The sequence below is a fragment of the Mya arenaria genome, chromosome 12, assembly GCF_026914265.1.
Source record: "Mya arenaria isolate MELC-2E11 chromosome 12, ASM2691426v1".
Lineage (NCBI taxonomy): Eukaryota > Metazoa > Mollusca > Bivalvia > Myida > Myidae > Mya > Mya arenaria.
The window spans coordinates 49,162,802-49,187,307 of record NC_069133.1 but is presented as its reverse complement, the minus strand read 5'-3'; the positions used below and the strand labels follow the sequence as shown (position 1 = coordinate 49,187,307).

Below are 24,506 nucleotides of genomic sequence, written 5' to 3'. Positions count from 1 at the left end.
AAACAATGATAATGCGTGTGCGTGCGGATGCATAGTAAGCTGTTTACAAGAGCTGATTTCTTTTGATAAGTTTCCCTGAACTCAGATTGCTGAGTAAAGAGGGGAATAATGCTTCCTTTGAATGCCTCCACTGGGACTCGTGTGGTTTTCTATGATGATGAAAATAATTCAATGTTTGATAGCATATTTATCCAAAATGTCGAGTTATTCTTACTAAATTAAGCCACTTGGGTATATTCCGTCCATCTTTTGTTGACATTTATTGCTTAATTTTACAGTAACACTGACCAGGATTGAGTATAATGGAAGAACACCTTACTTGACGACTATTCCATACCAATCTGCATGAAGTTGCGTTTTCTGTTGTTTAGTATACTATGGTATTGTTGTGATAAACTTGGTATTATTACTCAAGAAACATTTCGTGCACAACAGTTTTAGTTTATTTGTTTTTTTCAGTCCTAAAACAGTTTCCTCTTTCAAAATATACGTTAGAGGTGTAATATCACTCGTGTTGTGGTATTGAAAATAAAGTTTAGCAAATATAAATTTCAGAAATCATAATGATCTGCAAACATTTACGTTGTATTTAATTAAGGATTTATTTCCTTCTTATCTGGAACTGTTAAATATAAGAAATAAACGCTAAAAAGCTAACCACTACACATTAATATGTTCGGTTTTATGCCAGAAATTATGCGCCATCCGCCTGGTGATATTTTGTTCAATTACACTGTATATTATTGCGATACTAATTCAATCAAGAAAATTAAGTATAAACAGGGATAATCACTAAGGAAGAAAACCCATTAACATAACAAAGCTAATCGTTTGGGTTTAAAAGAGAGAATACATATCCGTATTCAACATCAAAACACATAACTTGGTAGCATTAGGTAGCATTGGCAGAATATGCTTCGAACGTTGTTCAAGAATCATACACCATTTACTGCTATGGGGAAATCTGCAACATACTCGAAACTAGTTTTAAGGTTGTGTTTTATGAGTAACGAGAATGTAATTGCATTGCAAATGGATATCGAATTTAGAAATTCTTAAATGATCAATCTTGTTAAACAAAAATTAACATGAATTATTCCTGAAGTAGAAAAATAATATCACTGAGAATAAGAAATGTAATCTATAAAGTTGGTCTTGTATTTTCTTATTCGTCCCAACAATTTTCATGGGGAAATTAAACTGAAACTGTTCCCCTGTCTGGTCGATGCTTCCATTTCACACCAAAGATGTGTCAACGCAGCTGCGAGATAGGTCTCATGGGAGTGTAAAGATACAACGAGATGATAGAGGATGATGATTTTGGTAGTCATGATATTTACTGGCGATGTGTGGAAGGTCAGAAGGGCATTTTGCTGGGATATTGAAAATGAACTGTTAGAGGTTAAAGACAATGTTTTACAACACCAGGAACAAATCGACTTATTGCTGTAAAAATGATTGACACCAATGTAAGATTTCACTCCAGCAGTGTTTTGCGAATATTTACAGTCTTATGGAAACGTTGTGAAGCCTTGTTACGCTGTACTTTGGTAGTGATGAGTTTTGCCTGGGAAAGACATTCGAAGGAATGGTACATATGACCAGTTCTGATCAGGGCAATGATACGTATTTGGATAGATTTTGAGATATCATAATGTTCATTCTCATCAACATGGTCATCGCCAAGATGACTGTGTTAAATCTCATGTTTTAGACTACATTTTATGAATATATTTACTCTGGGGATTTACCAACTTTAAACAAAATTTTATTACGAAACAAATATAAAGATAGGCCTAAAATTAATTTTAGTTCTACTCGTATTTCAGAAGGTGGAGGCTCAGGCTTTGAGGTTGGACTTAAAATGCTCATGTCCATGCCGTCGACGAAAGAAATCAAGACTGCCGTGAGCAAGAAAATGGGCGGCGGAAAACGCAAAGGTAAGTTGTCAGTGTTGTGGCAGGCGTAAGTGGTCTTTATTGTTGCGGACGTAAATGGTTGATTTTGTAACAGACAGTCGTAAGTGGTCGGTATTGTGGCGGACGTGAGTGGTCGGTATTGTTTTAATGATCCACAATGCTGTGACTATCGTCACATGCATCTGTTTCTTATATAAACCGTGACTCTGCAAAGAATCTCCAAATAGTTTATAAAGGTCGCGGTAGCCTTATGTTTATATGAAAGGAACATAACTCAAACAAAGCTAAACCTGGAAGGCAGCAGGAGTTACATGGCTTTGTAAAGCTAGTGATTCCTGCATTTGGTAAAGCACAGAGTTTCTGCTTGTATCGGTTTTGGATACACTATATGAAATAACGCGAGATGAAACTTCATGATTTAGTTTGTCTTATCAACTTAAGATAAAACAAGTGTTGCTATAAATTCGTTTTGCTTAATGGTAACGTTTCTGGTGTTTTATCGTACTAGTTATAATTAGTTAATATTTTTTTATTTTTTTTTATTTTTTTTGTGGAGCATTTTACACCATGGAAACTCCTTCAAATAGTCTACATTGAATATCTTTCTTTATTAACTTTATTTACAAAGAAGTTAATTCATCATGCAGTGTAAGGAGGTAACATTTAATTTTCTCCCTTTACATAATGCCAAAAAAAAAAAAAAAAACCGTACCATATTTTTTACAGAACGCGAATTATGAATATAACCCAAGACGCAGAGAGAGTTAAATGCATAACCAAAATATGTGCATTTTTTTGCAGCTTAAGCCCAGGCAGTTATGCTATAATATCGTTATTAGTTTTTCTCGTTGTTCCAAAGGCAAAAAACGATAATAATGTGTGAATGTTTGAACATTATCCACTCCATGATATATTATCGTGCTGTTTGCAAATCCTTTGAGAGAAGCTATAAAACTTTGCCAAGCCGCAAAATACCCAGTGAAAGGTAAAAATAAGTTTGATATGCGTAAATGTACATATTCCCACCACGAAGCATGGGTGAAATTGACCCTGAATTAAAATCACCATAGTAGGTAATTTAATATATTTGTCACATTGGTGCATTTAACCACGTTGGTAAATCCTCAGTTATGTCATATAATCGCATACTTTTAAAACAACTTTGTGCAATGGGTATAGTATTTAAAGTGTCAAAAGAAATCATATACGGTTTATGATTGTGTACAGATGGTGTTTGGGCTAACATAGAGAATGATAATGAAAACAGGAAAATATATCGTACACACTAATGAGATCGAAGCGTTCAGGTACTCACAAAATGCAATGATTTTGGCTTTTCAGACAAGCTACAATTTAAGCTAACCAGTTAAGCTAAAGAATATATTCGTTTAATATGAATTAAGTTGATATATATAATAGTTTTAATTGCGCAGGACAAAAGGTCGACGTTGCCAGGCATATTTCTGATTAAAACGATGAACACATTCGACTAAATTAGGACAAAACATAAAGAGGGCTGGAATAAATGGGAACAAAGAATGCCTTTGGTATAAAGGAAAAACTTTATTGGAAACTTTACCCTTCATCAGGGGTCAGAGTTTGCATGTTGTATATGAAGATAGTTTGTAACAGCAGATATGGTAGCCTTTCGTGATGAAACTAAACATTATTAACTTAAATACAATTATATTATGCAGTTTTAGATAGGCATGGAGATAGGCATGGAGTGCTTTGGTGGAATGACATAGGTAAACTTCCTGGAAAACACAAAAATCTTCGCGTTTATGATTGCCACCTTATAATCATCTAAGACATCTTATTTTAATGAGAGGTGATCGAAATTATGGCTCGCTATTAGCATGTTTCTGAGTACGGCACCCTCTGTGCCCCTCCTTTGGTAGCTATGAATTATGTGAGCGTATTGCTACGCTAGTGTTGCATAATCACATGTAATAATAGTTATAAAGGTTTCAGTCGAAGATAAAACTTTCTGTTACCGTTGCCACATGGCTGAACTAACGGAGCTTGAATTGGTCTCTAAGCGTTAAGGTGGTGAGCGCATTATTATTTTATTCGTTTCAAATTGTTTGCAAATTCTATGGAATATTTTGCATTTGCTTAATTAATTTAAATGCTTCGAATAACTACAGAAATCACCTGAGATAAATATTATGTTGTTTAATTGTGGCCATTTCTTAAAGAGAAAATAATTTCAAGTGCTATAACTAATGAATTTGTCTCAATTTAAGACTTAAGCGAGTAACGTTGGATTATTTATTTCTTGGAGTCATTTTTCCTTGCAATGGGTATGTACTGCTTGAGAACGGCTTATATCTATTGTAAACCATGTACTTTCAAAGGATCCCTTATTAGCGCCTTTAAGTCTTTATCGCCACAATGTCGTACCGTTACAGTGCATGTATAGTTAGTATATTTTTCAATCATAACAAAAGCATTAAGAAAATAATATTTATAAACTAGTTTGTTTTGTCTTTCTCATTCATGTTTGTTTAAAAGACTAGGCACCAGATGATACAATGGCAAGAAAAATTATCAAAAATATACAAAACATTGATATCGATGTGGAAACAACGCATTGAATCTTACTATCTGATTTATTACATCGCATCGGACACATGTATCTTTCGCAGTCTTTGCGTATCATTTCCAATTCGAAATTTAGTGATTCTGTCTACAACGTCAATCCCAGTTAATTTTAAGATAGCCTCGGTATATTAATCTGCACTAACCAAGTGACTATCACATGCTTAATATGCACACTGCTATCAGTATGCGCTTTTCTAAAACGACAAAAACGTTATATTATTCATGTTAAATAATATCGTATCGGCATCATTCTAGCTCGTATTGGCAAATTTAGGCTTGTCCCATTTTCTTTCCCTAGCCTTCCTGATAACAATCCGAGCATAAACTGCAAAAAATGTCAGTATATACCGCAAATTGGAACAGACACACTCTTACAGGTGGCTTTCTGAGAACAAAATGAATTTGGAACAAACTAGGGACTTATTGACTCTAGACTTCTCAGCAAGTGTTAATTTCTATGAGATATGTTCTAGATAACGAGATATACATTCATCGTCCATTGTTCCGCTGAAGCAGTGATTATTTCTACGTTTTCTGGTTATTTAGCCAAGTGGCTTAGTTATACATAATTTACGGGAGATCAGCACATGGTCTTGTCTATATTTTTGTGTTAGTTGTGCAGTTTCAAAGATGGAGTAACAAGTGTACAAGTGGATACAAGGAGTTTAACAATAAAAGTAAGTCGTTAGCGATTAACAGCGCTTTTATTGACATACAATTATTTGTAAAAGGTATGTTTTATATTGTAAACGTAATTATCTCTTCAAAAACACAGTTATTGTGCTACAATAAATATTTCAGCACAAAAAAAGTTAAAGTAGTCTTAGAGGAGTAGTTAAGTACTGTTTAGTATAGAAGCAGACGTATACTTAAGAAACAAGATGTAAACTAAACTAATCTTATAAGAAGGGACAATCTTAATGAAATATTTTTTATTGAATTCAATTATCATCTAATCTCTTTGAGAGTATGTAGGTTTTTGAATCTTGAATCTAAGAGGTTAAAGTACAATCTCTACATTTGTTTGTGTTTTGTGTTTCGATGCAGTATGTTAACCTGTCAATAATTACTTTACTCGTGAAATGTTTATAACCATTGTTGCCCCATGACAACCTGTCACGTGATTCCATATTGTTTATCCTATTAGATTGAGAAGGGAATCCGTTAACGGGGGATGAGTTTGTAATAATGTGTACTTAAACAATAAATGGAATTATTAAAAGCAACAATCAACACTGGTAGATTACTGCTGCCTAGGCGTTTTTATGCATTTTACTTTTACTAGTGTATACAATATTTGATAAAAACGTTTTATTTGTGTCAAAAGAAATAAATGAAACATGTAAGACATGCATAACTAATATTTTTTTCAGAAAAAGCCGATTTGAAGGCTAAAGCTATCTTTAATACATATGATACTAAATACAGTTAACTATTTACGTTTTACACATTCATTTTGCAATATCGGCAATTCGCAGACGTAATCAGCAAAGGGATAAACACCGAAGGTCTTGCATTTCCATGTGATCTTTTAATTCACTGTAATCTACCTCACGCGCAACGTGAAAAATATTTCGTTAAAAGGGCTGGCAGGGTATACATGACAGAACACGTGGAAATATTACCAACAGGCCCCTTCAGTTTAATGAATGAATATTTAATCGAGACACAATACCAGCAGTACATTGAGGCAAAGACAACCACACGTTCCAGTTCAATCCTATCCTACAGTTACTAGACTAGTGGGATAAATTCATCGATTTTATATTTTCCGAAAAAACCAATGCAGAATTTACTTCAGCTTTGTATTGAAAGTTGCCTGTTGTCATGTTCAATGAATTTGATACCAGTAACTCTATCTCAAACTAATCTGAACGGTCGAGTGTAATTATCTTAATTACCATTGACAACCTAGACGCATTATCTCAACGGACATTACCTTCATGGCATATACGATGTATCTTAAATAATGTATATTCTGTCGATCTCCCTCACAACAAATCATGTTTGTCTTGTAATATGTTTTACGTTGTGTGGTTGAAAGTTATTGACATCATCGCGTCATTCACAGACACATGACGTCAGAACCTTAATTAGCTCAGAGCGAAATACGGACAGAACAGTTCTGAATAGCTTTCAAACTATACTCAGTGGCTTTTTACCGTTTAAGAAGAGAAAAATAGTTCAATTCCGTATTTCCAGCTGAACAAACAAGAATGGAAAAAGCGTATGTTTTAAACAGTTTAAGTAATTGCAACGTGAGGCCATTGAATGAAAGTATGCCATAAACAATGATAGTATCACTCAATGAAACCGTTCGGCCATGCATAAATCTCCACTAAATATTGTTTTATCGATAATGAGCACCGCAAGATCTTTATAATAATCAGAGACAATCAATGACTTAGATCAGAAGAATAATAAATCACTTATTGACCTCATATTGAACCACAAATAATTGCTGATGTTATGATAACCTGACTAAAAACAATCTGGAACAAGGTTGTTATTTATTTTTACATATCTTGCCGTGAGGCCACAACAAATTGATCATTTGTTCTACGGATTTTGCCAGAAAAAAGTAGGAGCGAGCGAGCGAAAAAAAAACAACATATATTTTTGTTTCATTTTCATGAAAATCAGAGGCGAGCGAAAGGCGAAAAAAAAAGTGTATATCTTATCAAATATATCTTAAAATGATGTAAAGTAATGCTTTTAAGATGCGAAGAAGGTTCTCAATTATAAATGAACAGGTTTTTATGGCATAACATGAAAACATGACTCAATTTAACAAATGTCAATAAAATACTGTGCTTTCATCGACATTGTCACAGCATCATTTAAATATGCATTCTAACAATATTCTGCAATTATTCTATGAACAAAAAATAACTTTTGTATTCATGCCATTCTTATCCAACTAACTTTCACAAAGAGCATTTTAAAAACAGTAAGTCACTCAAAAAATATTGGGACAGATATATATTTTAAACTTCAAATTTGTGAAGCCCATGATCAAGTTGCTGTGATTTTGACATGACAGAAGATGGAAAATAGTAGATGGAAAATGGTAATAACACAACTAATACTTGAAAACACACACATTTATTAAGATAAATCTTTAAGAACTGTAACAGACATTAATTTCAACGTTATTCTATATATAAACAAGAGTGCCAACTGTCACAAAACACGCCCGTCCTTTTTTTTAAAACACCAAGTTTGGTTATGTTAATATGATTTATTTTGAAAAATAAATGAGAAAAAAATAGTTTGGTGATGAGCTTAATATAGAGAGCCGCCCCATTAAATACAGTTTTTCCCAATCCCAAGGTCAAACTCAGGAGTGATAGGGCGACATGGCTGGTTAAAGAAAATGACCAAGATATTTTACCAATGCACATTCTGACCGAATATGGTGATGATTGGACAAAGAATTATAATATCATTGATTGGACAAGACCGATTTCAGGTAATTCCTATAATTAAAAGGGTGATAACTCTAGAGAACTAGAGCAGAATTACTTGTTATATAACAGGTCAAAGATATTATACCCATATTCATTCTGTATTCTGCAGGGAGAACTATAAAACCTACTGTTAAACGGCTGTATTAAAAAGAGCAGAATGGTAAATATTCCCCTACACCTTGACATTGAACAAAGCTTAAGTTATACTTTTGAATAAGCAAGCCCGGTTCCAATCCTGAATTTGAATAAGCCCGGAAAGTAATTTACCAGTACATGGCTCTCAGGGCTTGAGCTAATCTGAACCACTGCATATCAATTTTAAAGTCACATTACAGATCAGCATTATTTGTGACAGGCATATAAACAAAATACCAGGTTGATAACTGTACTGAACAGACATATGACTAGAGCTTAACCCTATGAGGTGGCATGTTGTTATGTAAATATTGAACTTATAAAAAATGACTAGCTTATTTACTCAATCTTTAACATTGTCAAAAACTGCACAAACAATATTTAAAAACTCACAATTTACACATGATATCAATTAAATACTGTCCAAACATATGACAAGAACCTGTAAAACAAACAGTTTGCCATTTTATCAAACAAAAGGTTCAGTATGCATAGACTTCTTACTATATGAGTACCAAATCTATAGAAAATGACTAGATACTTTACTTTATCTTTGACCCAAACACTGTATGAGCAACATTCTAAACAAGGATTGCACAATTTACACATGAGATTCTAAATGTATAGCAGTCTATAGGCAAAATAATTGTCATAAAAGATACAAATGACTGATACAAGAAAGCACTTCAAATAGAAGGGGCACAACAACAATAATATGTATACCATGTTAAAAATTGCGTCATAAATGTTTCTTCAGAAAGCAATACTTTGCTTCAAATGAAGACTAATAAAAATATAACTTTACTATTTCTACACCTTATTAAATGGTGAAACTAAGAAAAATATTGCATTCCAAAGTAGCATTTATAACGTAATTTATCATATTAAAAGTATACACACACTGAATATAGGTTGATGACATTTTTTCTCTACGGTAGTCTATGTTTTCACTTGGTTTTCTATTTTTTAACAAATTTCTTTATGCCCCATGTCTTTGCATCTTTCCCTGAACCACGACAAGTTGAACACAAAGGCCGTACAACTGAGTATTTCCCGTACAGATCTGCAATGTACAGATCATTGTCATCTAATAATTCCCCAGTATTACCACAATAGACACAGACAGGTGGTAGGTAGTGTCAGCACTTAGCAGAAAAGTATGAAATCTCAACATCGGAGATGCAGCAAACACATCTTCTGACATACAATCCAGGTGCTTCCTCCAGTTGATCCCCACAGGTATATGTTTGGCAGGCCATGATGTTCTGGAGGGTTTCCTCCTGTATAAAAAGTTTTAAACATCATTTAAATAGTTTGCATTAAGATAAGTTGAATATCTTAAAAGAGCCAAATAACAGCCAAAACAATAATACAAGGAATGTAGACTAAAGACCTTGACATGATTATTGTATGCAACACACTGTCTTTTCACTAGTGGGAAGATATTTTTATATCTCCATTGCAAGGTCAAGATACTACCCGGACAAGCAGGGGGACGGACAGATGGTGCAAATTACTCTTAGACTGACATGACTAAATTCTATATTCGCTATCAATTTTAGCATTAAACCACCCTGTTATAATTCTAGATGGCTTCAATTCTGAAATAACCAAACTTTAAATAGTGTTTGATTTCAAATACCTGCTGGCGGTCAAGTGTGTTGGTACTGAATAAACATCTAGGCTTGTGACATTCCCCGCAGAGGAAGCATCTCGAACCTTTTCTACTTATTTATAAATATACATTGAATATATTATTAAAACAAGTAATATGTACACCAAAATGTCCATGTACTTCTATACATTGATTTTCTATAAACATGTTTGTGTTAACTGTACTTAATAAAGATCTCCAAGAACAAAAGACACAATCTGTTGTTTGGCACTACTTGATTCAATACCAATACAAATTTCTTATCTTAAAATATAGCAGATGAGTAATTTCAATATACATGTATGCATCTTCACAGTGTTCTTAATGAGCGAAACGCTCAGAATACCTTTGATGTGACTGAAAACGATTTTGACTAATTGTGATAAGTCAAATGGTATTTTATCGCAGTAATATCTATGCAGCATAAAATTTAATCAAATGGTCACTTCTGCTGGTGCTTTTCAAACAGCTAAAATTTATACCAGATCCATTTGTTATTTTAATGTTATTGTCAATGTTAAGGTTTAATTTTTCTCTAGAACATGCACAGGTAAAGAGTGCATTCTGTCAGGGCATGGCTAAAAGTAAAGTCCGTTTTTATACCGTGCACTGACCCACTATGTTAATATACTAATGAACTTCTTTACTAAATATTTAACCCTTAGTGACAATAACAATCCTATCACAATTATATGCCCAATCTGCTTGTGAAAAAATGAATTTACCTATAAAAGATCATCTTTGTTATAGCGATTACAATTAATGTTTTGCGTAGAATTGATGGCTGAAATATGCACACCTGATCTTTCATGTTATATATTTTACATTGATGTACTTCACCTTGAAAATATCTCTGTTCTGTTTATCGTGATCTTCTGACTCCTCATCAAAGTCTCCATGTTTCTTTGACGATGGTCTGTACTTGTCACGAGTCAGAGGTTTTCCAAACACCTGCAAATTATATATCGTATTATATAATATATATTGAATAAAGATAATCTACACAGGAACCCTATATGTCTCTAAAATCATAAGCTTTACATTTTAAACTTGAAATGACTTGAAGTTTGCTTGTCTAGTTTTTTGTTTTTTTTTGTTTTTTTTCAACCACTATAATTTTGAGTCACTTATTTATATAAATATCTGTGTGTGTGTGTGTGCATAATCTTTTTTGCCATGACCATGCATTTAACAGCCAGAGGCATTTGTATGTTGATTTTGAAAATAAATTAGATTTCATAAACAGGTTCTCTATGCTGAGAATGAATGTATAACTCCAGAAATCAGTCTACCATTAGCTTGTTCACTTCAAATTCAGAGCATTTGGATGATTACATCTTTTAGTATTTGGGAAAGGAAAATTGGTGACCTTCAAAGAAGTAGCTCAAATATCACATAACTGAGACGGTCAAAAAGGTCCTGGTTTCGAACAGGATTTATCAACAGTAGCGACACTCGGTGTCTGAGCATTTCTTAATCTGGAAGCAATAGTGGCTTGACTCGGCGAGCTTTTCGAAGAAGTCCTACAACACAATTGAAAACATTTAAATAGCTCACACATAATTTGCATGAAAAATGTACATGAATGTCTGCCTGAATTGTATCACCTTACCTTGCAATTAGAAAAATCAACAACAAAATATGGATAAAAGTGACAATATATTGACTCTTGCTTCAGTGACAAGCAAGACTTTAAATTGGATTATACGAATAATTAATTTCTTTCTATAAAATATAATACCAAATTGCTCACGACCCAGAATTCAACTTATTACTTTAAATTATATACATCTACATGTATGTTAGTAAGTTAGTACATGGCTAAAATAGTATAAAGGAATTGGTTAATATTGGTTATGGTGTTTGAATAATGATTTAATGCGATGCGCCTCTTTATTCGTCTCTTTATCGAATAATAATCATATATGAATACCTGAAGATGTTTGCTTTTTTAAGTCTGAACTTTTTGTATTCAGAGTGGCAACTGGACTGTCCGCTCCATGGCCAATGGCTGTTATATCAAGGAAAGCCAATACTTCTTCATCAGATAAGCCTTTGTGAGCCATGATTTTGTTTCCTTTCAAGGTCATTTGTGAGAAGCGTTCATTCACTGTATCAACAACTGATTCCATGCTTTTCTCGAAAGCCTCCTTCAGTCCTGTTTTCAATTTTGCCTGATTCCTTACAGACGACAGTGTTGACAGGTTTTTAGTCATTTTTTTATACTTCGATTCCATTTCATCCCTGTCAAGAGCCACATGCTGAAGTGCTAAATTCAGAATAGACATACATCTTTCGGCTGGATTTGTCCAACTGTGGGAAGGTGCCGTGCGTAAAGCAATGATCATGTCTAAGTCTAGTTGCATGAAAAGTAATGCCAATGAAAGCTTCACTGTTTCATATGTGACCCGATGGTCTGGTCCCCCATCAGTGTAAAGGCAAAGTATTGGGACACTGAGATTTGCTTCATCTTCTGAGTAGTTATTTGTGTGCCTTAGTAGCTTGATCAGTTCAGCTCCATGCCTGAGTGGACTTGATGGACTGAAAACCTTATCCTTTGTTCGTACATGCATGTTACCAGAGAAGAAGCTATCCTTTGGGTCTTCAGGAATATCTGTCACAAAAACTACTGAAGGGACAAGGCCTCCAAGATGGAAATCATGATCAGTTGCTACTAGAAGTGGTCCCTCTGTTGGAGCTAAAACTTTGTTGTGACCCCTTACACCAGTAGATATTGGTATCCCAGGTTCTCCGACAGGGATAATAGCTTTGTCATCCATACATAAGAACATTGAGTTTTCTCTGAACTTCACACAAAATTCTTTCAAGTACATAAAGTATTTGGCAGCATAATGTGAATCTGGATGAGACACCCTTGCCTGTCTTGTCTGAACACGAAACTTGACATTAAATTTGCCAGTGTACTTTAAAGCAGTGTTATGAAATGGGTTTCTAGGAGAAAACTGAAGTCTTATGGTTTCATTACTGGGTATGGGAGTGCCATCAGGGACCCTTTTTGCAATTTCATTCTTTAATGTTTCTATGGATATTGCAAGTGGCATGTACATTTCCTCACTTTTCCGTCTCTCGTTTACTTGCAAAATCTGCTCATCTCATCAAAAAAAACATCATAGTATGAATCAGATCCATCGGTGGCTCGTAGATCTAACAACAACTGTGTATCATCAGCACTAATAATCTTCGATATTCTTTCATATATTTCCTGTTCCATCGTGCAGTTTGCAGAGTCTTCGTACCCTGTAAGACTGAAGTACATATGTCTGAGGATTGGTTTTGGACATTTAACAAAATTGACATATTTTTCAATAAACTCCTTTCTCAATGCCCTACAAGAGAATTTCTGTAGTGAATCCGATATTTCAGATATCACTCTCATGCATTATATCATTTGATCAGATGTATTTCCCGGTGGAACACTCCATATGAAATTCAGGGTACCAATACTCCCACCATAAGCAACGCGATATAACGTTATGTGTTTTGACAGCCGAAGATTTTTCAAATACTTGCGCCTTTCAATGCGATTGTCAGGACAAAAATTGTCAAGTTGGATGAAAGTGTAGTCAGGAGTTCCCTTCATTGTTTCGTTTAACATTTTATACTCCTCTTTTACATTCGACTCTTCAACTGGCTCAATGAATGAAGAACTTGAATCGCCACTATTGGCTTTATCTCTTGATTGGTATGTGTTCTTATGTTTTTCATTGTCACTTTGAAGTCTTTCCCTGTATTTATTCATTGATTTTGATAATTCTTCAATGACTAGTGCCAATGTTTTATTTCTTTTCTCAGACATTGCTGGCAAACATTATGCAGATGCAAGATCTTCAACAAGTTATTGAAGTCTTTCAGCTCTTACAATTGGTGGTCTATGGCGAAGAGCCTTGTAGTTATTGTAATGTTGAAATTCATCGAGATCTTTTGGAATCGGACACCCAGCATCTTTGTATTTTGCGTGACTGTCATCTATGTACCATAGAGAATTACTGAGTGACTTCATTACTATTTTACCACTGACATCAACCACATCTGCTGGCCAACCACTCCCAATAGATCGAGCCCAATCTATTAAATCTGTGTAAAGTTTTTGTGGACCAGTGATTTTCTTTCCCATTCCATCTGGCTTCCTTGGCATTTGAAATGTCTTTGAATTAGACATAATAATTGAAAATGCATTTGGGACCCCATTAGAACATGCAGTGTTAGGAGTAGGCAAGCGTTCATTCTCAACAATGTACAGTACATATTTCTTACCGTGTTCCAAAGCTACATCCAGCTGCATGTGTACGTACATCGGCAATTTTAATCGCTCCCGAACCATCAATTTGACTACTAATTTTGATAATCTGGATTGAATCTTGAGATGAAATAGTATCTGATTTGTTTAAAGCAGAAACAAACATATCGGCGAAAGTGGTATTGGCCGCAACATTTAGTGCTGTAGGGGGTAAAACGGTATCTCCATTAAGAGACCGCGCTGTGACGATCAGGAACATGGCGGCCGTCATTGCTTCAATGCCGGTATGTACGAGAAAGAAACAGACCACTTTATACTAATCGATTAACAGTTTCCCCTTACGCAGTGACTTCCCCTTGTAAAATCGTGTAGATTAAATACGGAGTTAAAAAAATTAAATACGGAGTTAAAAAAAAACGGCCGAGGCAAAAAATACGTGCGGGCGCAAAAAAAAAGTTTTTTTTTTTTTTTTTTTCGTTTTTCGATTTTTAGGTGCGGCAAATCCGACGAACAAATGATCAATTTGTTGTGGCCTGATGGTCTTACTCGTTTACAGACCTCTGTAATCCATGGTGATACTAACTTTAGATAATGTTCTAAGTAAAGGATGAATTAAATCGAAATAAATCTCTGACATTCCGCAAAATGCACTAAGATGCTGTCTCTGATACTTTTTTAGACCGAAGGTAAAGTAGTATTACTCCTGATAAATTTATCTAATTTAATTTAAATTTTAATTGGCTAACTCGATCGCTGCCTACGGAATAATTGGCAACTTATTATCAGGAAAATTTATCCAAAAGAAGCTGACAAATGAAATGGAATCGGCGTCGGCGCGGCAGCCATTGTTTTGCAATTATATTTTTCTATCTTTAAAATGAACTCAACTCAACTCATGAGTTCAACCACTTTTAACCTCCTTGAAACATATTTTTACTTTAATATGTAGACTTAACAATGCACTCTTCTCCCTAAAAGATTTATCACGATTAATATAATTGTTGAATATAGCAAAACATGATGAATTAATGTAGAAAACAAAGAATACCGAGTTTAATTTGAAAGATTGATGCAGAAAACATGGTAATTCTACCTTATGAGACGATAGTAGACCACATAGTAGACCACAGTAAATCTTTAAGCATTCACCAATAATTTAATACTTTTACGTTTTCAGCTATAAAAACACGGTTACAATCTTGTTATCAGTAATCAATATGTTCTATAAATGCATTATTTGGTAAGTAGTTTAAGGTTTATCACTCAAAATATATGTTTGTTATACATGGATATGTATTTATTTTGAATAAGAGTGTCACTTTAACTTTTAGAAAAGGTTCCTCTAGTTGTATCCATATTCTATTGAACGTCGAAAGGGTTTATTTTGAAAGAAGCCTTCGTCACAAAAAATAAGTACTAATAAAGAAATAGATATAAAATAATCAAGAAATGAAAAAAAAAAATACATTTCGCGTTGCCAATATAATTATCAGTTCAATTTGTGAGAAATGAGCTGCTACTTTGACATAAATAGTCCAAAATTTTAGGACAACTTACCTGAATTTATTCTGAACGAATCATTGTAAAGTAACTATTCAGGCCCATGTCTAAGTTAATTAATGTATACTCATAGCAAGCTGATCAAACGATCCTATTTCTATCATTCCTGAACTATTTACAAGTGTACAGTGTTGTTATTATAAACAAATACTTGATTTGACACTTTATTATTTTTATTTTATTTTTTTCATATTTTGTCAGCATGGTAAGCGATCAGTTTACTAATTTTTGACATGACTCCTTAAATTTTTCAATAGTCAGTGTAAACAGATCATCAAATTGAATGTTAACAATTTTAACTAATAAAATACTCATTCATTTGGTGAATTCATATTGACCGAGTCATTCGACCACTTTTTGAATTACGCAAGTCTTGATATCCGGATAAATATCAAAATAACACTCAGATTCGTATGATATGTTCGGGTTATTACTGTGCAAACATCAAGTAATAAGGTTTGATTATTTTAGTAAAGACAAACGCTCGTATTAATTTGTTGATTCAATTAACAGCACGATGTTTTGTTCTGTGAAGAAAACACGAATTGAGCTTTCCAAATACCCGCTTACGTCAAACATGAAACAAGCATAGATACGTTTTTTCCTATTTCATTGGACAAGCTCGGCATATGTTGGACAAGCTCGGCATATGTTGGACAAGCTCGGCATAAGCTCGGCATATGTTGGACAAGCTCGGCATATGTTGGACTAGCTCGGCATATGTTGGACTAGCTCGGCATATGTTGGACTAGCTCGGCATATTTTGGACTAGCGAATTTAAGTAATCATATGCAAAATCTGGTCCATGGCATCTTTTGAACCAGGCTGGAAGAATATGAGAGACACGGGTCTAAATATAGAGTATAAAAGAGGATCGTATGGCACTGTTAAAAATATATATAGATCGTCGGTCAAGTACCGAGGACCACATTTATATTTAAACTAAAGGTATAAACTGCATAGTTTCTTTCTTAATGGACTTGATAAGCTCAAGTCGGGAACATGAACTAGCAAACGAAATTCCGAAATGCCTGTGTACTATTATTTGAATGCAGAGTTAACATGTTCGAAACAAACACGTTGAGCATGAATATGAGCATAACCTTCAACGACTGTTCGCACTGTTTCAATAAAACTGAACACCCGTTCAACAAATCGATTGCTCCGACGTACGCTTTTTGTATCGTTCCGTCGACGTCATGTGATCAAACTCGGCTGTTATCGGTAAAGGCGCTCGGGAAGTTGTCTAGGGATGGATAACTGACACACCCGCGATTTCGACAGAACACTCGATACTGTTGTCCTGAAAATTCAGCATGATCGAATTTATCATCATTTCTTTTTGCATATTTCATAGCTAGAACAGTTATCGATTTTGTTTAAATGAAAACCTTTGTGTTGTGCTAGTCGGGTTTATCGGAATAAAAACACTTTGACATATTTCAGAATCCCTTTGGGGCGTTCGTGTGAAAATATATTTCTTTATAATATGATTTAAATGCCCACAAACCTGCAGCTCAGCCTCACATAACCCAATTATACGGAGTATTGTCCCTGCGTCTTTTCAAATTAAATTGATTGATAATTGTTGCTTTGGCTATTTTGATCTTCCTTATTCAATTACTTGAAAGAAGAACCAACAACTGAAATCAATTTTATTACCAGGAAGACACACGAGTTTGGTAAATAACCATCATTGCTTCATATTTGTATATGGTATCATTTTAACCACTAATCCTTGTGCAATTGCATATCTTCTTATTACCCGTTAAATTCGTTTATTTTTCTAAATAAGGTAAGCATTGTAGAATTGACGTGTAAAATATGAAGTATGGAGATATAACGAGAACACTGTAATTGAGTGATATGAATCAGTACTAAACAAGAATGCTTGTTGACAAGTATGTATTTATGTTAAAATTTCCTTTCCACTTAAATAAATGTCCGTACGCGTTCAGGTTTCTTTTCCATATAACAAACAGTCAGTATGCGCTCAGATTCCTTTTTCCATATATAACTTAAAGTCAGTATGCGCTCATTTTTTTATTCCATATAGAATACAGTCAGTATGCACTCAGATTTCTTCTCCGAATTAGATACGGCCAGTATGCGCTCAAATTTCCTTTCAACATAACATACAGTCAGTATGCAATCAGATTTCTTTCCACATAGCATACGGTCAGTATGCGCTCATATTTCTTTTCCATATAACATACAATCAGTATGCGCTCAGATTTCTTTCCACATAGCATACGGTCAGTATGCGCTCATATTTCTTTTCCATATAACATACAGTCAGTATGCGCTCAGATTTCTTTTCTACATAACATACGGTCTGTATGAGCTCAGATTTCTTTTCCATATAACATACAATCAGTATGCGCTCAGATTTCTTTTCCATATAACATACAGTCAGTATGCGTTCAGATTTCTTTTCCATATAACATACAATCAGTATGCGCTCAGATTTCTTTTCCATGTAACATACGGTCAGTATGCGCTCAAATTACTTTTCCATATAACATACAATCAGTATGCGCTCAGATTTCTTTCCACATAGCATACGGTCAGTATGCGCTCATATTTCTTTTCCATATAACATACAGTCAGTATGCGCTCAGATTTCTTTTCTACATAACATACGGTCTGTATGAGCTCAGATTTCTTTTCCATATAACATACAATCAGTATGCGCTCAGATTTCTTTTCCATATAACATACAGTCAGTATGCGTTCAGATTTCTTTTCCATATAACATACGGTCAGTATGCGCTCAGATTACTTTTCCATATAACATACGGTCAGTATGCGCTCAGATTGTAGCAAGGATTTCACGTTTCATTTAACATAAAAATTATAGGACAGGAACTCCATACGAATGTCGTTCTACTTGAATTTAATTCAGAGCATGACTAGGCAATGTGTTATTGAAAATCCTTCGGGAAAAGCCGTCGGTATTTGAATAATATTGGTGCATACCAGATGCATCTTTGGCATATGGAAATATAACGGATTACCATTTAGTAGATGACAGTTGCATATTGCATGCAACAGATGTGTGAAATGCGCAGAAGTTTTTGAGGGTCGGTCATGAAAAAAGAAGTATTTGCTATTTGCAAAATGAAATGTAAAACAAATCAAGATTTTTTTAAGCTAGTACCAATCCTGTCCAAATAAAGTTTTCCATAGACTACCGGAGCTAGAAAAGGAACACCATTGAAAGTGAGAAAATCTTCCATTCTTTATTTCAATTTGTATTTCACCAAAATAAAACATGTGAAGAGTTCTATTCAAAACCGTTTCCTGTTAAAATCGATAAGCTAGTGTTTCACTGAAACAATAATGATCTGAAACAACTGCAATAAGGTGGTAAAATTAAGCTGACATGCATCACAGACCCCGTTTTAATAAGGTTGCATGCCAATGTTTTAAGTGCTAATATCATTGTATTTATGAATCTTTTAAAAGTCGAAGGACCTTGGAATGTGTTTCTGCAGTGTAAGAAATTTATATACGAGTCTCAAAGGATTTCTTTTCAACATGTTTTCTTGCGTTCCCCCAAAATATTCTACGCTGTGATGCATTAGTGGTAAAATTCATGCGTTATGGTGATCTCTTTCTAGGAGTAGATACGTTATAAGATCTGATTATTCAAATTAGTTGTTTTCAATCAATTAAAAAGTATTTGATGCCTAGTGGATTGAGTATATACATAGCAGCTAAGTCTAACACATATACATGATATGTTCCTGAAACCGGGATATAAATTCAAAGTTAATTGTTCGTTTAAAACAATTATAAGATCGAAGTATTCTGGGAATTTAGCCACGTCGCTTATTTGTGCATAGTTTGCGGCAGATCAGGACATTGATTATGTCTATAATTACGTGTGTGTTCTGAATATTTAGAGATAGTATAACACGTTTACAAGTTGGCAACTGAAGTTCAACAATAAAAGTAAGTGTTTAGTGTTTGATAATACAAGTCTCGTCAGAAATGAAGCTTAATGCAAAGAAGAGTTCATTAGTGTCCATATTAAATATTGAAAAACTATTTCAGCACTCTCATGGTTTAATGGAATTTAGAGTAGTTAAGCGTAGTGTGGTGAGTGTAGAACCAATATTGTAGAATAGTGAGCTTCGATATGCACACACCTTATGTATAGTTATAATCATTTATATTTGATACAGCTAACCATCCAACGAATATAAGCAACAAGGCATGTGTCGTTTTATTTTCGATGCCCTGTCAATAAGTACTTAAATTAATATCCTCAGAAAAGTCTTAACGATTATTATGACATCCTCTTAACAGGTTGTCAGGGCATATCTATCGTTTTTATGAGAAAAATGCCCCATTAACCAGCGTTAGATGTTCATTTATCTTTACTTGTTCATTATTCAAGATGTTAATTTGATAATGGTTTTGGCAGCAAATATATAGCTGCCACATTATCGGCTAATATATTAAAGTATAAACTAGATCCTTTGTTAAACGAATATATAAAAACATATCATAGTTTACTTTGGGTGTTGCACTCACTAAACACAACTTAAATTGAGGTCAAAATGTATAGCTTAAAATTATCCCATTTTATAATTACATCAATATTAATCGAGACCACAGGGTTTGAGAGTAGTCGGATACGTCCGTTTAATCAGAATACATAAACAAAAGCATGCAAATGTTTGCCAAAGAGATAAAGGAATTGCATTATAGTATCCTTATTCCAGGATGATTATATTGCCAATACAAAGGATAACAAGCTTTTGGTATTCAGTATATCTTCCCCTTAGAGTTCGGCTAGACCTCGGTGTAAATCAAGGGACATCATTATAGGTGCTGGATTATTCTGAAATATAGTTTGTACTTTTTTACATAAACGTGACTAAATATACAACTGTTTTATTTTAAAAGTATACATGATGTTTTATGTAGTATTGTCACATCACTAATTATAGCGAATACATAATGTTTAGGTTATTACAGTCATATATTATTTTATATAATTAGTTTGTGTTTTATTGTGAATAAACCAGTTTAATATGTTTGAAAAAGCATCTGGTCTATTTATCATGGGCACTTTGAAAAATGACCATTAACTTCCATGAAGTTTGACAATAGCAATATCAAGATAATTTACCATCGGAATGAAATATGCGTGTTAGACATAAATCTTATCATTAGATTGGTTTCATTTCTTTGACCGAGTCTGGAAATATTCAACGCGAACAGGATGAATTCACGCATGGACAAAACTAACAAACACTCTTTCAAACTCGATGAAATGAATTTTACCAACGGTTATGTTCAATACAAATGGATCAAATGATCTAGAATCGTCGCGCGATTTTTATTCTGAATGAAGTTTGCTTAACAAATGGGAATGTATTTGGTCGTTTTTCTGAACAACGGTCTGAAATGAACCCAGAAACGATTAATTTGCTGATGTTAGTATGCGGGGACTAGTATGCATAATTCAGCAGAAATACTAAATTGCGTTTGGGAACTTCTAGATTCTGTGACTTTTTCTTTAATATGTTATGCATTGCTCTTTATCTTATTAAATAAAAGACTACGTTTCATTGTAATGCACAGTCGAACAACGTTGGCAGGCGAAAGAACCTTAGGTCTCTGAAAAATCGAACCAAGCGATTTTATTGTGAAAGTTATTGTTCAAGAAACAGATGTTTCTCTGAACTCATGTATAACTGGCACATATGTCAATAGGCTTAGGGGAAATAATTCATTGCAACGTTCTAAACGTGGATTACAGTTATAGTCATAAAATCAATTCATAAGTTCACAACGCACATCAAGTCATATTTTTGCAAAAAGATACACAAAAAAGGTACACAATATATATCATCTTTACAGTCTGTCAATTGCAATGCCTACAGCCCCGACCAAACGCATTCATGTTAAAATAGTTATCATAGGACTTTAGTTCATTTGCGTGACCTTCGTAATTTACAATACCTTGTTATAACGTATGCCATCACATGCATTATTGTTATTGATCGTAGTGAATGCATCATTATGTCTGTTCCCACAAATTAGACAGATGAATATTTTTAGAATGGGGATATGATGCAATAATTTGTTGAGATATGCTTAAATCAAGAATTGTTTAATATAGCTTGTATATCCATACTGTCTATATTTTCAATAATCGTATTACATCAATTTAATGTATTTTCCATTAATTTAAATGTGTTTCAACATCATGCTTTCTAGTATAGGATGATATAAGCAACTCCTTCGATATGTATGTGTATCTTTATTATACCAAATCAGCCATTGTTAGACTTCCTTGTCAAAATTTTGTAAACACTTTAAAGATAAAGATACAGCTAAAATCCGTTTCGAATCTTTGTAAAAAAATTGTAAATAACGATCAAGCACTGTTTAAATTATGATGTCTTCGTACATGCAATTTTCAGTTGGTTTTAGTTGGCGATTGTAACGTGTAAATACAGTAAAACATTTATTACTCAAAAACGCCAAAACAAAGCCTACAGTGTAGTAGATCAAAGAGATCAATAATTAGGTCATTTTAGTGATGGGCAATTGGCAGCTAGAAGTGTTCATGCTGCTTCAACTGGATAATGTATTACTTCAGATACAGTCAGTTCAATAATTAAGTAGAATTATGAGGGCATGCGAAATATTCATTGAAGTAAATTCAATTTCAATGAGACAAAGACGTCTAACAAAAGTAGTTACGCTCAGGCGTAATAAAACTCTGATGTCAACGATGTTACAGCGATTTTTTCACAAAGTAATAATACTAATTATTTCCCATGTGGCTTATCAAATGGAATTGACTCTAGTTGTCATTGCCACTTTCATGATCAATTCAATTACTTGAAACAAGAACTAACATGGCGTCAATATCATCTCTAAGATAACGCCAGTTGTGAAACTCACACGTATTTTCTGAGTTTAACATTGTTAAATGTAAATGATGTACGGCTAACACAATAATGGTTTGGAAGAGATTTAAGTATGTTTATAATCGTATGGTACTATGCACGGACATTCATATTTGTTCTTGTTATTGACTATATACAGTGTTCAAATCGAAAACAAAAATGTATGTCTGGCTTTTCGTCTGATTATCTCTCTGTTGGTCTTGTTTTACATAAAACCTGCCATATGTAATCCAACGAATTAATGTGATAAAAACGACCAAAAGTGATGGAAAGTATTTATAGTTTGTCAATGTTTGTATTTCACAACAAAGTAAGTAAAAAACCAATATCCTTTTAAATCGAATAGTTAACATTTCACAGAAAGGCTTACTGCCTCAGATACTCAGGAATTATGGTTTTACATTGAGCTGCAGCAACTACAATACAGACCTACTCCTAGAATGGTTCCGATACTATTATTTCAAGCGACCGTATTGATGTTTTTGTCTTAATATAATTCTACGAGTGAGGTTTGATTTATCTAACTGTTGTTGATGTGATTCCACAGCTGCTTGGATATATGCGTCTCCATGGGTTAGTTTGGTGTTTTTTTTTCTACCATTTTAACTTGATAATTTGGTGCGGATGGTTTCATGGCTCTATTGTTCTTGTGCTGTTAATAACAATTGTTGATGGCTACTTTTGCAGATAATTTGCTTCTTATCTGTCAAATAGATTTTTAGTGCATACTATTAATGATACAACGACTGTTGTTACACAGATGTTTCATGACGTCATGGGCGTCAGGCAAGAGTACAAACACAGGAATTAGAATACTCTTAACAAATTGAATGGTGTGCATGCTTCCTTCAAACTGTTCTGGAATAAAATGCTAGCAGAAGTGACAACCACAGCAAATATCTCAACTCGGAACTAAATGCTTTTAGATGGCCTTCTAAGAATTCACTCAGCTTGGATCTAGCTAGATATGAGTTGCAGTTTTCTTAACCAGAGTGCATTTTTGTAAGAAAGTTTCTTGATCATGGGATATATTTTCATCGTTCATTGTTCGAGTTGATCAAGCATTTATATGTGTTTTGGCAGTGTAGCCAAGTGGTTTAATGATACATGACTACGGGAGATTCAATCATCAGCACATGGTCTCGTCCATAACAAAGTGTTTGTTAAGCATTTTCGGAAGAGGGAATAAAAAGTTTAGTAGTGAACATAAGGAGTTCCACAATAAAAGTAAGTAACCAGTTTAACAGTGTCATTTTTGATAGAAGTAAACTAAATTGTGATAGATATCTTAAAATGGCGTTAAGGATTGTCTGTAAAAGAAATAAATTGCATTGTTAGAAATACATGTAAGTACACGTATATAGAAGTCGACTTAGAATACTTTAATTTATGTGTTTCTTGTTATGATATTTTTGTTTTTGTGTTCTATGTCTTTGGTGTTTACCCTGTGCCATTCAACGGGATTTATGTCTAAACATTTGGCGTCTGTGCTTAGTTTTGTAGTTGTTTACATAAGTATTACTAGGTGTAATTCTACAGGTCATTATGTCCAGATACCAGCTTAAAATATAAAAAAAAAATAATATTAAGTGTATTTTTTAACACAAAGAATTCCTAAAGAAAATAAGGCATTTTGTTTGCCTGGACGCTGTGCTTTCGTGTTTGTTTGTTCAACTTTCAATATAGTTTCAATTTTATGACATTTATTCAATGAAAGGATAACTGCAACTGAAAAATAACTACAGCCCATATTTTGCATACTTTTTTATTAAAAATCGTATTATAATCTATTATATCCGAAAAATTAAAACCATGATTACGAAACTTCGCTTTTATAAAATTTGAGAATGTTATTCAAAATAGCTGAAATAGATATTTATATTTGTTCTTACATTTGACTTATATCTTCAACATTTTAATTTGTACTATTATGGCATCTGTTGTTAACATACTCATGGGACCATATTC

The 24,506-nt window shown here is 33.8% G+C and overlaps 1 protein-coding gene and 1 pseudogene across 4 annotated transcripts in view; one reads left to right on the top strand and one right to left on the bottom strand.

The window, feature by feature from the left end:
- The window catches only part of LOC128211003 (Kv channel-interacting protein 4-like), a 422,182-nt gene that overhangs the window by 197,401 nt on the left and 200,275 nt on the right, over positions 1 to 24,506 (top strand). For 3 of the 4 annotated variants that reach the window (XM_052915372.1, XM_052915369.1, XM_052915371.1), the window contains exon 2: positions 1,830 to 1,940. In XM_052915372.1, coding sequence (XP_052771332.1) covers positions 1,830 to 1,940 — 111 coding nt within the window. Of the gene's footprint in view, positions 1 to 1,829; positions 1,941 to 4,965; positions 5,204 to 24,506 lie in introns of those variants that run through there. The other variant, XM_052915374.1, reaches the window with a different exon arrangement.
- On the bottom strand, positions 9,091 to 12,133 carry LOC128211002 (uncharacterized; annotated as a pseudogene).